The sequence below is a fragment of the Podarcis liolepis genome (assembly GCF_965112155.1).
Source record: "Podarcis liolepis genome assembly, chromosome: 13".
Classification (NCBI taxonomy): Eukaryota; Metazoa; Chordata; class Lepidosauria; order Squamata; family Lacertidae; genus Podarcis; species Podarcis liolepis.
Window position 1 is genome coordinate 7,431,997 of NC_139573.1, and position 17,504 is coordinate 7,449,500.

Consider the following 17,504-nt stretch of genomic DNA (forward strand, 5'->3'; position numbering starts at 1 on the left):
TTTATGTCAACCTTGCCTGCAGAGCTGGCAGCTTCTCACCCTTTTCCACACACCCTCCCTGGTGGAGGGTTCCCTCAGCCTCCTCTCCTATCTCCTCTCCTTGGGAGAACTCCTGGTAGCCACTGTTGCTGCTCCTGGTCTAGAGCTGCCCCCTTCCTGCCCTAAAGAGAGGTGCCTCTTAACACAGCCCCACGGGGGCCTGGGAAGAAGATGTCCCCAGACTTGGTGGCCAAACAGAGACTGGCCAAAGGTGAAAGTGAGGAACTACCCAGGGAGTGCTACCCAGGGAGCAGCAATGGCAGCAGTGGGCCCTGCCGGGCCTGCATGGAAGAAAGGCTCTCCTTCAGGACTGGGCACTCAGCTTCCAGGCAGGCATTGCATACAGCAAGCACAATAAAAGCCAGCATGGTGCCTGCCTGCCCAGCTTCCCACTTGTCTGTCCATTCCCAACAGCAATGGCTGGCAGACGGGCCGGCTTGGCTCTTCGCCCGCTTGCTTGCTTACTTCAAGGCCGCCTCACCTCCTGGCAACCAGCACCCAATGGCCAGCCCCAGGGGCAGCTTTCGCTTGTATTAGGGTTGCAACAAACAACTGTGCAAGCCTTTGAGAGTCAGAAATGTGAGAGGACATCATAGGGGGGAGGGAAGGAAAGAGGGACAGAGGCCAGTGTTGCCCGCGGCACCCCTGACCACAATTCAAGGCACCTCAGGGTGCCACGGCACACTGGTTGAGAACCACTGCCTTAAGCAATGGGTGCCTCTCACCCTCCTTAGACCATGGAGGCATGTATGTCCTCCCTCACCCACCAAATCGCCCATGTAGAGCAAGCAGAGGCCACCGGTTAGGGAGACCCAACCAAGGTTGCTTGCCGAGAGCCAGAGAACAAGGAAGCTTTCCACCTTTTTTCTTTTCCACCCAACTTCAGGATTTGCCTGCGTGGCTTAACTTTGTCCTCTCTCTCTTGACCGGTTCTTCAGTCAAGGCTTGATGATAGCTGCGCTCCCTGTATAGATAGAACCTCCCAGATAGAATCTCCCTCTGTAATGCAGGAATCTCAGCTAAATAATTTCAGCTCCATAGTTTGTGAGAGCCCTGCCTTCTTTGCCCCATCAGAAGAATCTCTCTTCTGTCCCCTAAACCTACAAAGATCACAGCACACAGAAACAGGCACTTACAAATGTTAATAAAAGGGTATTTGTTTTGGAACCATGGGATCTGTCCCTTTGGAATGACTATCCCATTTACTGCTGGCAAAGAAGCAGAAAAGTTGGAGGAAGAGAATCCAAGGGTTGTTATTGCTCTGTTTCTAAGGGTGGTTCCAGATGCCCAGATTTCAGGTACATGCATGAAAAGGCTGCAAAGAGGAAGGAAAAAGAAGCAAACTCACCTGGAGCAGCCTGGGAAGAAGTCAGTGGCAGGCTGGCCCCGCAAAGGAGTCCCACAAATGGTAAGAAGATCTTGGCCCACATTTTAGGATTCAGTGTGAATGGCATGTGGGCCACCAGGCCTGCTTATATAGCATCCTGGGAGACTTTGGTGAGATACGTTTCCCATCAGTAGCTCCACCCAGACAATCCAAGAAGAGGCTATTCTGTGAGATTCTCAGAAAGTCCTTCCAGAAACTTGAGTGTAATTGGGATTTGTGGGAAATCCTAATAGCTATGGGGAAGTTTGCCTATTGTTATTATTTAATTTGTATATCACCCATCATCAGCAGATCACAAGCAGTTCAGAACTTAAATGTGCAACATGAGAAAACAAAATATATATGTCCTTTTCTCTTATCTTCTTTAGAGGACAAGATGCAGAATTCGCAAAATGGAGAAGGAACATTGTGACCTTAATTCTCTGCTGCCTTGTGATGAGGGAGCACCGATTGGCTAATGTTTGTCTGAGCCCCTTATTCTTGTACAACATCCCTATACAGTATGTGGAACTGGCACTTTTACCAGTATGTAAGGTACGTTCTGCACTTGCAAGGAATTGGTTCTCTCTGTAGTCGGCACCACCACTTTCTTGTTTAACTCTGGGATTTCTCCTCAGGCTTCTGGGTGAGCTTCATGGTGTCATTGATTCAGTCAGAGTAGGAAACTATCACCTGGCTGAAGGCCAAGAGGGAAACCTTGCTGCTGTCCTTCAAAACTTGGGTGTTCACATGCTGGCCCTCAATGAGGGATATAGACAGAGGGCCTTCTCAGTAGTGGCGCCCGCCCTGTTTAACGCCCTCCCACCAGATGTCAAGGAAATAAACAACTATCTGACTTTTATAAGACATTTGAAGGCATCCCTGTTTAAGGAGGCTTTTAATGTTTGATGTTTTATTGTACTTTTAAATTTGTTGGGAGCTGCCCAGAATGGCTGGGGAAGCCCAGCCTGATGGGTGGGGTATAAATTATTATTATGATGATTATTATTAATAATCCTCTGAACAGAAACTTCGCTTGTATTGAGCCCTGTGACCAAGCCGGTGAGCATTGTCTGTGTGAGGAGAAACTGAGCTTACAGGGTTAAACAGCTCAGAGTGTGCGTTCTGCCTACTGTGGGGCGGGGAGAGACTCTGCGTCACTTCCAAGAGTCTCAGTCCTTTCTTCTATTCTGCTTTCGTTTTCATGTGGAGCAGACGTGTCTCACGATGCTCTGTGCTGTGATAGATAATGGCTAGCTTCTGATGTAAGCTGTAAATGAAGCTGCTTCTAGTTATTAGTACCTCTGTGTGAGACTCTGTTTTGTGCACACTGAAGCACAGAAGACAGCAGCTGCTTTCTCTGGACGCTGCCAGACTCTGCTGTTTGCTCAGAGCATCGGAATGCAGGCTGTGATGCAGAGACCTGGCGCAGCTTTAGAAGCGGGCCGGACGCCAGGCTTATCTGGGCAATAAATCAATCTACAGTCTGTGCTTGCCGAAGGCTGGTTTCTTCGCAGTGCAATAGAAATTGGCATGGGGACCATTTGTCTTGTCTTTTTAAGTTTCCGGTGGGGGTTAGTATGAGACAAAAGGACAGGCAACAGTTATTAGATTTAGAGATACCTGATGGACAGGCAGCATTTAGGAAATGGTGGTCTTGAAGGAAGGACACGCAGAATTATCTAGGAAGGGCTATGATGACATTCTGATGAACACAGGAATTCTTGACAGGGTTATTCTGAAGGGTTTGCCTACCGTCTGTATTTTTCATACATGCTTCACAGCAGCAGCACATTGTCTTTTTGCACTCCTTAAGTGTGTTATTTTTAAATATAAAGCAGCTTAGAAATGATTTTAAAATCATTGAATGAAGAAATGCCTTGGATTAAAACCTCTCCTTTCCATCTCAGTCCTTCACTTCTTGCTTTTGTCTGCCATCTGTACGTCTCTACACCCCTGTGATTTCCCTTCTCTCTGACCCTCTTTCCCATGCATATTTTCTTTTTCTTGAATCATAGAAAAGGGTCCCAAGGGTCATCTAGTCCAACCCCCTACAAAGCAGGAATCTCAGCTAGCTACGTAGCTCCTTAATGTGTGGACTGGACCACCAGGGCAAGGATATGAAAATCTGCCTCCAACAGAACTGCACCACCTGTTCATCTAGGTCAACTGATGCTGAGTCAACATGATCAACAGGCAGAAGACCCTGGTCAGCAAAATGAATTGTCGTCACTCCACTGACCTTTCTTTTTATAGGAAATGCTCTGCTGGGGGGGGGGAAGAGACAAAAATCTGTGCTCGGTTAGAGTCTAAACCCTGGTGAGGAAGGATAGGCTAAGAGACAGTGACTAGCCAAAAGCTCCCTCAGTGAACTTCATGGTTATGTGCTAAACACACTTTGCTTCTACAATAATCAAACTTCAACACGATTTTGCAGGGAGATTAATCCATTCCCCACTTCTTTCCAGAACCCACCCACCACCTCAATCAAGTGATCACATCAAGAGATATCTGTGAGTTTGCTCACTTTTATTCAGCCTTAGGCTACGTAGGTACGTAGAAATTATTGAATCTGGGATAGGCTGCAGAGGTTGTGATGCTGAGGATGGGGTTTCCATCACTTTTCACCCTGGGATTTCTCCTCAGGCCTCTGGGTGGGCTCCACGGTGCCTGCTGTGCGGGTAAAGGTACAGGAGTATGAAGTGCCGTTGTTCCAGTCAGAGTAGGGGACAACCACCTGGCTGAAGGCCAAGAGGGAATCCTTGATGCTGCCCTTCAAGACTCGGGGATTCACATGGTGACCTTCAAGGAGGGCATTCTTCACCCACTGGACAGAAACTTCACTTGCCTTGGGCCCTATGACCATGCCGGTGAGGACTGTCTGTGCTCGCTGAAGGCTGCTTTCTTTATGGTTGGCGCGATAGAGGTTCTCACGGAGACCTTTACTTTTGTCTTTTTAAGTTTTGGGGTGGGGAAAGTATGAGAGAAAGGGAGAGGCAACAGCTATTAATTTTAGACATAACTGATGGACAACATTTATGACACTATTTAGTGCTGATTATTTTCTGCTGGATTCTCTGACAAACATTTTTAATCTGTAGATAGAGGGGTGTAGATCCTTAATGAAAGCTTTAAGGAGCAAAAAGGATTTAACTGAAGTTCTTGTGTGTGTGGACCTGAGAAGGAAGATTTGTGGCACATACATGGGGCTTCCTTGAGCTGGATGAGGACAAGGTGGGATAGTGGAGATTCCAGGAATATTTACACAGCTCCTTTCCCCAACATATATAAAGAAAGCGCCCAGCGCAAAAAGCACCCCAGCCTTCCCAGAGAAGGTATCGGTGTATAGGCTGGGTTTGAAAACCAAGGATAGATAAAAACTTCCCATATCCAATGATACTATCTCTGCACAGTTGCTCCTGGAGCAGCTAACTAGGTACAGAGCTCCTTAAATGTGTGGACTTGGCCACCAGGGCAAGGATATAAAAATCTGCCTCCAATAGAAGGGCACCATCTGTTCATCTAGGTCATCCTATGCTGGATAAACATGATCAACAGGCAGATGAAAGTTAGAAGGATCCTTGGCTGGGACTGGTTTTTAATGGGGGTGGAAATTATTGTGGGAGACACCTTGGCCCCTGCAGGGTACACATTCTTTCCTTTCATTCTCCCATTGTTACTTTCTGATAAAAACATGCATTTAGTATTGTTCAAGAATGGTGAAAACCTTTCTGCAAAGAGGAGAATTGCTGTTCAGACCTCCACCAGACTGATTGCAGTTTCAAGTTGTGTCTTTAGCCAATACTAGCACTGATATCATGGCAACTGGTGGGGAAAGTCTTATCTCAACAGGCCATAATGGAAAGCAGAAATAAATTTCTGAATTAAGGAGGAAGCAGTCTTGAAATGGTCAGTCCCTGAGAGGATCTTAAGCAATTTGGAAACAATCACCCCCCTCCCAAACCATGCTTTTCAAAGGAAAACTACGTCCCAACTGTGTTGAGAGCTTTTACCTTCAGGTTCATTGACTTTAGTTTGGGACTCAGGGAGGGTTAGTCGACAGACGAATGTCAGAACCAATTCAATTCTTGTGTTCACCTGCGAAAAGGGTATTACTTCAGCGCTGAAGTATGCTGTGCTACCAATGCTTGCACTTATGATTCTGGAGGTGTTACCAGATTGGCCATCTTCCTCCCACGTAATCATCATGCCTTCGGGGACAGAGCCAGCGACAGTGCACACAAATATTTCAACTAAGGGAACAAAATAGACAGACAGACAGTTTAAATTCCTGGTATTTTAATAACTTTATATTACTGTTTATGGTTTTTCTGATATTGCTTTACAGTTTTTATGTTGCTTAGTGCACTGTTTAAGATTTAAGCAGCTTAGAAATGATTTAAAAATCAGAACATGTATAAATGCCATAGGTTAAAACCTCTGCTTTTCATCTCCGTCCTTCCAGTCTTGCTTTTGTCTGCCATTTGTTCTTCTCTACACCCCTGTGATTTTCCTTCTCTCTGACCCTCTTTCCCATGCATATTCTCTTTTTGTGGAATCATAGAATTCCAGAATTGGAAGGGACCCCAGTGCTCATCTAGTCCAACACCCTGTAATGCTTGCTTACTTACTTACTTCATCAAAACCTTTCTAGGCATTACAAATATAGGGCATCCTAAAACATCCTAAAATATTTAAAATATATACAAATAAACAGCCATGTAAAATATATGATGATGAGGAATTTCATTGGGATTTCTTCCTGCTAAATAGTGTCATTTAGCACTCCAAGAGATACTATTAACAAACCCTCAGCCCCCCTTGCAGTTAATTCCGGGTTAATCAGATATTTTCATTGTGCCATGATGTTAGACTACCGAAAAGGGGGGGGGGGGTAGCATGCGTTTGCATAGCAGGTTGTAAAATGCACAGTAGAAAAGGATATGTTCTATAGTGTCTGGCACATTCAAAGAACATCCACAATGTCTATCATTTCTGGGGATGTTTAAAAATCTGCCCTTGACAAAAGCTGAAGGAAAAACATTCAGTCGGGCTAAGATAAAGGTCCTGAGTTGGACAGAAATTATTAATTTTGAGAAATGTGACCCTGTTATCTCGGGAGAGCAAATTATATTTACACCTGACTTGATGTTGTCCCCCCCCCCCCATGTACCTTAATCTGTTTTGACTCAAAGGTTGGCAACAAAATGGAAATGCAACCAGTATTTTATAGTGCTAGCCCACACCCAATATTCCACCGTGTGTATACCTAGTTCTGCACACATTGTCTCATACATGATTGAACTTGGGAGCCCCAGGAGACGTCTCAAGACGGATGTGATGGTGATCCGACAGAGACATCTGTCACCCTATTGATCGCCAGGGCTGATCTGACTGACTTGGCTGGTTGGCAGCTGTCCCCCTGTTTCATGTGTGTCCCACCCTAAGCTGCACGCTCGGTGGAAGAGGAAGACCATCCCAGGTAGAAGGAGTGTCCCGTTCTTCGGTCAAGGGTTGATGATAGCTGCGCTCCCTCTATAGATAGAACCTCCCTGATAGAACCTCCCTCTGTAATGCAGGAATCTCAGCTAAATAATTTCAGCTACATAGTTTGTGAGAGCCCTGCCTTCTTTGCCCCTATCAGAAGAATGTGTCTTCTGTCCCCTAAACCTACAAAGATAATAAAAGGGTATTTGTTTTGGAACCATGGGATCTGTCCCTTTGGAATGACTATCCCATTTACTGCTGGCAAATAAGCAGAAAAGTTGGAGGAAGAGAATCCAAGGGTTGTTATTGCTCTGTTTCTAAGGGTGGTTCCAGATGCCCAGATTTCAGATACAAGCATGAGAAGGCTGCAAAGAGGAAGGAAAGAGAAGCAAACTCACCTGTATCAGCCTGGGAAGAAGTCAGTGGCAGGCTGGCCCCACAAAGGAGTCCCACATATGGTAAGAAGATCTTGGCCCACATTTTAGGATTCAGTGTGAATGGCATGTGGGGCCACCAGGCCTGCTTATATAGCATCCTGGGAGAGTACGGTGAGATATGTTTCCCATCGGTAGTTCCACCCAGACAATCCAAGAAGAGGCTATTTTGTGAGGTTCTCAGAAAGTCCTTCCAGAAACATGAGTGTAATTGGGATTTGTGGGAAATCCAAATAACTATGGGGAAATTCGCCTATTATTATTTAATTTGTATATCACCCTTCATTAGCAGATCACAGGCAGTTCAGAACATAAAAGTACAACATGAGAACACAAAATATATAATCTTCTTAACTGATCTTCTTTAGAGGACAAGATGCAGAATTCGCAAAATGGAGAAGGAACATTGTGACCTTAATTCTCTGCTGCCTTGTGTTGAGGGAGCAGTGATTGGCTAATGTTTGCCTGAGCCCCTTATTCATGTACAGCATCCCTATACAGTATGCAAAACTGGCACTTTTACCAGGGCTACGTAAGGTATGTTCTGCACTTGCAAGGAATTGGTTCCCTCTGCAGTCGGCACCACCACTTTCTTGTTTAACGTTCAAGGAGTTTGAAAGGAGACTGGTTTCTTTGGGCCTGTCTTCTTACTTAAAACCACTGCGGCAGAAGACTGAACAGGCTCTGTTCTGCCCTGGCAGGCGGGCAGCCAATGGCCTTTCAGCAGCGAGGCATCCCCTCTCAGCTGAGCAGGCCTCTCATTGGCCAATTCAATGTGCAGGAGCTGGCGGAAACTCCCCCGGGTCCATATCAGCACCATGCTTTAAGGAACTGATGTATTCAGCATGGCAGGGTTATTCCAAAGGACGTGCCTCCTTTCTTTATTTTTCACCCCACCTGCACAGGAGCAAGACGTCCCCAAACTTTATCCCAACTCGTTGATCATATTATCTGAAACTACATGAGGCTTTCCCAGAATCTACCTGCATTCTGCTTTCTGGTCAGGAAATATTGCTCCTCTCAACGACACATGTTCCCCAAGGAGTAGAGGAGCCCCTGTCTTGTAACATTCACATTCATCAGTAGTGCTAGAAAAACTGCTTTAAAAATGAATCTGCAAGCCTCCTAACTCCTCTTTCTTTTATAGCCAGGTTACAATCCCTACAATGGTTTAAATGTCATTTTTTTCTCCCCAGAGAATCATGGAGGCTTGCAGTTTGGCAGGAGTGCTGATTATTATTTGTTAGATTCTCTGACATTTCAATCTCTACAGAAGTCCGGGGGTCATTGTGCGTGTGGCCCTGAGTAGGAAAATCTGTGGCCCGTTAGGCTTACTTGAGCTGGATGAGGACACAGTCAGATAGCGGAGGTTCTAGAAAAATTTATTGAGGGCAGAAGGTGTTGCTGGCTTTTATGTCTCAGTGGCTGCCCTGGCAGGTGGGCTGCTAGTGCCCTTCCAGCAGCAAAGCATCCCCTCTCACCCAAGCAGGCCTCTTATCCTGCCAGCTCCTCAGGTGTCATGGGGAACTCTTGGATGGCTACCTGACCATCTGTGTTCTGGCTCCTTGGGGACAGTGACCAAACACAAGGATCTGCAACAGCCACCCACTCGGAGGAAGGGGCAAGTGTCCATTTCCCAACATTATATGGAAGACACCCAGCATCCCAGTCTTTCCAGAGAAGGCATTGGCATGTTCAGGTTGCTGCACAGGCTGGGTTTGAAAACCAAGGATAGCTAAAAACACCCCCCTTGTGGGGATGTTTAGAATACAGTGGTACCTCGGGTTACATATGCTTCAGGTTACAGACTCCGCTAACCCAGAAATATTACCCCAGGGTAAGAACTTTGCTTCAGGATGAGAACAGAAATCGTGGAACCTGCGGCGCAGCAGCAGCAGGAGGCCCCATTAGCTAAAGTGGTGCTTCAGGTTAAGAATAGTTTCAGGTTAAGTACGGACCTCCGGAACGAATTAAGTACTTAACCCAAGGTACCACTGTAATAGGCAAGGAAATATTTGTTAAGTAGTATCCTTCCTTCACTCATGCTAGTGAGTGATGTAGCAGAGCAAATTCCCTCTATATTCACGGAAGCTAGTTGGTAGATGTTATGTACTGAGTTGAATAGGATTAAGAATGCAGCAGTCTGATTTGTCCTAGAACAATAGGATGCAGCAGTCTGATTGGTCTGCAGGAGCCACCCAATCTAGCTCCAGGTGGAAGTGAATCTGCAACCTGATTGGCCTACAGGAGAATCCCGGAATTAGCCAATCACGTGTAAATAATATATATAAAGCAGACGTTTGGGGGGAACTTCCATTCCTAGCTACTATGAGCTGAATAAAGAGCATGAAATCCACACTCGACTCCGAGTATATTTCAGTAGATTTGTTTGAATCTCTACAAGATGACTAATCCAATCTGACTTGCCTAGATGGGTTATTCCTGGTGTCCCCTTTTCTCCCTCTGAAAATACAATAAAGACTCACAAGTCTGTCTTTAAAAGTATAACAATAAGTTTACTCACAAGTTAGTCACAGTATACATCCTAGAAGGCAGGCTTTAAGCTTCAGGTTGCAAACATAGAACGTGGCTTACATCCTTTGTGAGGCTGGGCCCATGTGCTGCTGGCTGAGAGCCAGCAGACAACAAAATGGTTGCGAGAATGAACTGAGAGTTAGCTGAGACAAGATGACTGCGTGACTTGCCCTTTAATAGAACCATTCCCATCTGCTGAGTCACTTACAGGGGGAACAGGAAGTTAAACACCCGCCTGGCAGTGTCCACTCTAGGAAGCAAAGCATGTTGTAATTGACTGTACTGATGTATTACATCCCACACCATATCCCATAACCTCTGCACAGTTAGCTAGGTAGCTCCTTAAATGTGTGGAATGGGCCACCAAGGCAAGGATATAAAAATCTGCTTCCAATAGACATGCTCCACCTGTTCATCTAAGTCTCCCTAGGCTGGGTAAACATTGCGTGACCAGGTGGCGACCTTCCCAGGGAAAACCAGAAAGGAATAATGACTCATGACAACATCTTATGGAATGGAAATTTGGCCACGGCTTTATTAACCTTTCAAATACAGGAAGACCTTGGCTTAGGCATTGGGCGTGTATCCCTCCCAGCCCCCCAGCCGGGGGAACTAGGGCTCCTCAGTGTAAATGGGATATGGGGGTGCCCCGCAAGACACATGTGGACGCAGGCAGCCCACCCCATATCCCCTCATGCAGGCTAGGTCACTGACAGTCTTTCAGTGTATGGCCAATGAGACCCTCCTGATGTCAAGCCCCCTTCCCAATCTCAATGTCAAGTTAGCGCCCAGGGAAGATGGGGAGCCAAGGGACTCTTCAAAGGGACGTGGGCTAAATTGCAGCTGCGCTACAAAGTGAAAGGTAGCTGCAAGCTTAAGACCAGCTTAAGGAACAATCCGTGATGGGTTAATTGCTTCCATAAAGAAAAGGGGGGGGGGGAGTGCATTCTGACTTGAAAATTCATTTTATGTGAATGGTAGTGTATTCAGCAACAAATGCTAATGAGCAAAAACATGGAGTAGCTAGTATGACACACCTGCTTCCAAATACTTCCTTCCTCAGTGTATTGCTGTAAAGCTGTCAGGGGCTGGCCAGCGTTGGATGCCAGAGACTGGTCTGACTCTGACCAGGAAGAAAGACAGTCCCAGACAGAGCAGCCTTTAACAGAGGAGGAAGAGAAGAACTGGGGGCCCCTTCCTTCAAGATTCCCAGTAACAGGGAGAATAGCAGATTCAGAAGTCTCACATTTGGAGGTTGAGGGAAATAGACAGCCTCTAATAACTTTGCTATGTAACCAGGAGGGAGGGAGCGTCTGGAAGGCTCTGCCTTTGAGAGCAGCGGTGATGCTGCTCCTTCCCCTTGGATTAGGAGGCAGGAAAGGGTAAGGAGCCAGGGAAGCACAGGGGCAGGATGATGGGGAACTGGGCAGGAGACTCAGACTGAGCAACTGATGTCTTGAGAGAAGTGGGCTCGATGCCACTCTCTCTGTGTTATTGTAAATAAATGGACTATAAATCCGCCGGAGGCACATTAATTCTTATCAGAAACTTCCGTGCATGCCTTCAGACCTGACAAAAGCCAAACACAAAAAAATTATTGCTGTCTGTTCAATATATGATCTATAAACATTTTTAAAACCATGAGACCCTGCTCAAATAAATAATCAATTCCATCAATACAATAAAAGTTGTATTGTAAATACTGAACATAGATTACGGCCAAGGGAACCGTTCGAAGACAATGATTCCTTCAGGTCTAAATTCACATCTTGACCTGAGTTCTTATATTTAAAGGTTGTTTAATCAGCTTAACCCCTTTTATGGGCATTTGTATGGTAATATTTAGCTAAGCAGTATTTGGCAACATTTCCAGTTTGAGTGGTAACAGCATACCTTTAAGGTGTGTTTCGGGAGTAACCAACAGACTTTGTGTTCTGGTATAACTATGATACAATAGAATTTCATATTAAGATCAGGGCACCAGAAAATATTTTTTCAGTGAGGCTCGTTTGATAATAAGATTGGTGAGCAACAATTATTTATCATTTCAAGTGATCTAATTGTGGCAATAGTAGTTTTTGGAATATTTTTGATACAACTTATGTTGGAAAGACGTGCTATAGGCTAGCTACTCCATCTATCTTTTGATCAATAACATTTGATGCTGAATACACTGCCATTCCCATAAATTAAATTTTCAAATCAGCCTTTCCATGTACATTTTTTTATTTTGCTTTTGCTTATGCATACACGCCATGTTTTTTGTATTTAATTGCTTTCAAGGCAGCCTCAGAAAATTCAGGACAGTTGACATGTATGTTATTCCTTTCTCACAAATGAGTCTAGCCACAAGGCAGCGGAGGTGTAAGGTCAGAGTGTTCCTTCTCTGTTTTGCTAATTCTGCATCTTGTCCTCTAAAGAAGATTGGGATAGTCATTTCCAAGGGAAAGGTTCCTTGGTTCCAAAACAAATATTTCTTTATTAATATTTGATACCAATCTAGCAGAGTTAGCATGCAGCAGAGCCAAAGGCAATGAACAGTCCAAGGATCATCCCATTCTTTGCCAGATGCCAAGTCACAAGGATCTTCAGACACTGGTCACAAGACTTGCATGTGCAAGAAAAGGGTACACGTCTCGCACGTACACCAGGTTCACCGGCAATTAAAAACCTCAACCTGTTCTCCAAGCCCTTCACAAAAACTGTCTGATGAAGAGACACTGTGTCTCATGCGGTTTCCCTACACATCCACCCTCTCCTTCTTTGAGCCTTCTCTTTAAGCCAGAGGTTTTCAACTTTTTTTGAGTCCATGGCTCCCTTGACCAACTACATTCTTTCTGCGGCACCCCTGTGGGGCTCAGAAGCCCATTTATGCCACCCTTGCCTGCAGAGCTGGCAGCTTCTCAGCCTTTCCCACACACCCTCCCTGGTGGAGGGTTCCCTCAGCCTCCTCTCCTATCTCCTCTCCTTGGGAGAACTCCTGGTAGCCACTGTTGCTGCTCCTGGTCTAGAGCTGCCCCCTTCCTGCCCTAAAGAGAGGTGCCTCTTAACACAGCCCCATGGGGGCCTGGGAAGAAGATGTCCCCAGACTTGGTGGCCAAACAGAGACTGGCCAAAGGTGAAAGTGAGGGACTACCCAGGGAGTGCTACCCAGGGAGCAGCAATGGCAGCAGTGGGCCCTGCCGGGCCTGCATGGAAGAAAGGCTCTCCTTCAGGACTGGGCACTCAGCTTCCAGGCAGGCATTGCATACAGCAAGCACAATATAAGCCAGCATGATGCCTGCCTCCCTGCCCAGCTTCCCACATCTCTGTCCCTTCCCAACAGCAATGGCTGGCAGACTGGCCGGCTTGGCTCCTGGCCCGCTTGCTTGCTTACTTCAAGGCCGCCTCACCTCCTGACAACCAGCACCCAATGGCCAGCCCCAGGGGCAGCTTTCACTTGTATTAGGGTTGCAACAAACAGATGTGCAAGCCTTTGAGAGTCAGAAATGTGAGTGGACATCATAGGGGGGAGGGAAGGAAAGAGGGACAGAGGCCAGTGTTGCCCGCGGCACCCCTGACCACAATTCAAGGCACCTCAGGGTGCCACAGCACACTGGTTGAGAACCACTGCCTTAAGCAATGGGTGCCTCTCACCCTCATTAGACCATGCAGGCGTGTGTGTCCTGCCCCACCCACCAAATTGCCCACGTAGAGCAAGCGGAGGCCACCGGTTAGGGAGACCCAGACAAGGTTGCTTGCCGAGAGCCAGAGAACAAGGAAGCTCTCCACCCTTTTTCTTTTCCACCCAACTTCAGGATTTGCCTGTGTGGCTTAACTTTGTCCTCTCTCTCTTTGCCCCCTCCCACCTGTGAAACGACGAGTTGTGCAACGGTGAGGTATGCTGTGCTACCAGTGCGTACACTTATGATGCCGGAGGTGTTACCTGATTGGCCACTTGCCTGCCACGTAATCATCATGCCTTCAGGGACAGAGCCCACCCAATATTGCACCTAAGGGAACAAAATAGACAGACAGACAGATGAAATTCCTGGTTTATTAATGACTTTATATTACTGTTTTTATGGTTTTTCTGATATTGCTTTACAGTTTCTATGTTGCTTAGTGCAGTGTTTAAGATTTAAGCAGCTTAGAAATGTTTTAAAAATCAGCAAATGAATAAATGCCGTAGGTTAAAACCTCTGCTTTTATCTCAGTCCTTCCAGTCTTGCTTTTGTCTGCCATTTGTTCTTCTCTACACCCCTGTGATTTTCCTTCTCTCTGACCCTCTTTCCCATGCATATTCTCCTTTCGTGGAATCATAGAATTCCAGAATTGGAAGGGACCCCAGTGCTCATCTAGTCCAACCCCCTGTAATGCTTACTTACTTCATGCAAACCTTTCTAGGCATTACAAATATAGGGCATCCTAAAACATTTAAAATATATACAAATAAACAGTCACGTGAAATATATAATGATGAGGAATTTCATTGAGATTTCTTCCTGCTAAATAGTGCCATTTAGCTCTCCAAGAGATACTATTAACAAAACCTCAGCCCCCCTTGCAGTTAATTCCGGGTTAATGTCAGACAGATAGAATCGGATATTTTCATTGTGCCGTGATGGTAGACTACCCAAAAGGGGGGGGGGGTAGCATACGTTTGCGTAGCAGGTTGTAAAATGGACATTAGAAAAGGATATGTTCTACAGTGTCTGGCACATTCAAAGAACATCCACAATGTCTATCATTTCTGGGGATGTTTAAAAATCTGCCCTTGACAAAAGCTGAAGAGAAAACATTCAATCGGGCTAAGATAAAGGTCCTGAGTTGGACAGAAATTATTAATTTTGAGATATGTGACTCTGTTATCTTGGGGGAGCAAATTTTATTTACACATGACTTGATGTTGTTTCCCCCCAATGTACCTTAATCTGTTTTGACTATTTCAATAAATATATTGCTCACTCGAATTATACAAGGGTTTCAAGATCTGATTTGAATACCAATAGATCTTATTTTCCTATGTAAGAGTTGGAACTTCTGGATTTATCAGAGTCCGTAAGTAGGTCAGAGAGTAGACTCAAAAGCTGGCAACAAAATGGAAATGCAACCAGTATTTTATAGTGCCAGCCCAACCCCATTATTCCATCGTGTGTATTCCTAGTTCTGCACACATTGTCTCATACATGATTGAACTTGGGAGCCCCAGGAGACTTCTCAAGACGGATGTGAGGGTGATCTGACTGAGACACCTGTCACCTCATTGATCACCAGGGAATGTCTCTTCTGTCCCCTAAACTTACAAAGGTCTCAGCACACAGAAACAGGCACTTACAAATATTAATAAAAGGATATTTGTTTTGGAACCATGGGATCTGTCCCTTTGGAATGACTCTCCCATTTACTGCTGGCAAATAAGCAGAAAAGTTGGAGGAAGAGAATCCAAGGGTTGTTATTGTTCTGTTTCTAAGGGTGGTTCCAGATGCCCAGATTTCAGGTACATGCATGAGAAAGCTGCAAAGAGGAAGGAAAGAGAAGCAAACTCACCTGTATCAGCCTGGGAAGAAGTCAGTGGCAGGCTGGCCCTGCAAAGGAGTCCCACAAATGGTAAGAAGATCTTGGCCCACATTTTAGGATTCAGTGTGAATGGCATGTGGGCCACCAGACCTGCTTATATAGCATCCTGGGAGACTTTGGTGAGATACGTTTCCCATCAGTAGCTCCACCCAGACAATCCAAGAAGAGGCTATTCTGTGAGGTTCTCAGAAAGTCCTTCCAGAAACTTGAGTGTAATTGGGATTTGTGGGAAATCCTAATAGCTATGGGGAAGTTCGCCTATTGTTATTATTTAATTTGTATACCACCCTTCATTAGCAGATCACAGGCAGTTCAGAACATAAATGTACAACATGAGAAAACAAAATATATATGTCTTTTCCCCTTATCTTCTTTAGAGGATAAGATGCAGAATTCGCAAAATGGAGAAGGAACATTGTGACCTTAATTCTCTGCTGCCTTGTGATAAGGGAGCACTGATTGGCTAATGTTTGTCTGGGCCCCTTATTCTTGTACAACATCCCTACACAGTATGTGGAACTGGCACTTTTACCAGTGCTACGTAAGGTACGTTCTGCACTTGCAAGGAATTGGTTCTCTCTGTAGTCGGCACCACCACTTTCTTGTTTAACTCTGGGATTTCTCCTCAGGCCTATGGGTGAGCTTCATGGTGTCATTGATTCAGTCGGAGTAGGAAACTATCACCTGGCTGAAGGCCAAGAGGGAAACCTTGCTGCTGTCCTTCAATACTCGGGTGTTCACATGCTGACTCTCAGTGAAGGATATAGACAGAGGGCCTTCTCAGTAGTGGCGCCCGCCCTGTGGAACGCCCTCCCACCAGATGTCAAGGAAATAAACAACTATCTGACTTTTATAAGACATTTGCAGGCATCCCTGTTTAAGGAGGCTTTTAATATTTGATGTTTTATTGTACTTTTAAATTTGTTGGGAGCTGCCCAGAATGGCTGGGGAAGCCCAGCCTGATGGGTGGGGTATAAATTGTTATTATTATGATTATTATTAATAATCCTCTGAACAGAAACTTCGCTTGTATTGAGCCCTGTGACCAAGCCGGTGAGCATTGTCTGTGTGAGGAGAAACTGAGCTTACAGGGTTAAACAGCTCAGAGTGTGCGTTCTGCCTACTGTGGGGCGGGGAGAGACTCTGCGTCACTTCCAAGAGTCTCAGTCCTTTCTTCTATTCTGCTTTCGTTTTCATGTGGAGCAGACGTGTCTCACGATGCTCTGTGCTGTGATAGATAATGGCTAGCTTCTGATGTAAGCTGTAAATGAAGCTGCTTTTAGTTATTAGTACCTCTGTGTGAGACTCTGTTTTGTGCCCACTGAAGCACAGAAGACAGCAGCTGCTTTCTCTGGACGCTGCCAGACTCTGCTGTTTTCTCAGAGCATCGGAATGCAGGCTGTGATGCAGAGACCTGGCGCAGCTTTAGAAGCGGGCCGGACGCCAGGCTTATCCGGGCAATTAATCAATCTACAGTCTGTGCTTGCTGGAGGCTGGTTTCTTCGCAGTGCAATGGAAATTGGCATGGGGACCATTCACCTTGTCTTTTTAAGTTTCCGGTGGGGGTTAGTATGAGACAAAAGGAGAGGCAACAGTTATTAGATTTAGAGATACCTGATGGACAGGCAGCATTTAGGAAATGGTAGTTTTGGAAGGAAGGACAAGCAGGAGCATCTAGAAAGGGCTATGATGACATTCTGATGAACACAGGAATTCTTGACAGGGTTATTCTGAAGGGTTTGCCTACCTTCTTTATTTTTCACACATGCTTCACAGCAGCAGCACATTGTCTTTTTGCACTCCTTAACTGTGTTATTTTTAAATATAAAACAGCTTAGAAATTATTTTAATATCATTGAATGAAAAAATGCCCTGGATTAAAACCTCTGCTTTCCATCTCAGTCCTTCTTGCTTTTGTCTGCCATCCGTATGTCTTTACACCCCTGTGACTTCCCTTCTCTCTGACCCTCTTTCCCATGCATATTTTCTTTTTCTTGAATCATGGAAAAGGGTCCCAAGGGTCATCTAGTCCAACCCCTGCAAAGCAGGAATCTCAGCTAGCTACGTGGCTCCTTAATGTGTGG

General features: G+C 45.5%; 1 protein-coding gene across 1 annotated transcript in view; it reads right to left on the reverse strand.

Annotated features, from left to right (window-relative positions):
- The window catches only part of LOC310691326 (uncharacterized protein), a 68,470-nt gene that overhangs the window by 21,114 nt on the left and 29,852 nt on the right, over positions 1-17,504 (reverse strand). Inside the window, exons 4-5 of the mRNA XM_083471064.1 lie at positions 5,581-5,658; positions 3,993-4,309 (exon numbers count right to left, since the gene is read on the reverse strand). Coding sequence (XP_083327190.1) covers positions 4,023-4,309; positions 5,581-5,658 — 365 coding nt within the window. The 3' untranslated portion in view covers positions 3,993-4,022. The remainder of the gene's footprint in view (positions 1-3,992; positions 4,310-5,580; positions 5,659-17,504) is intronic.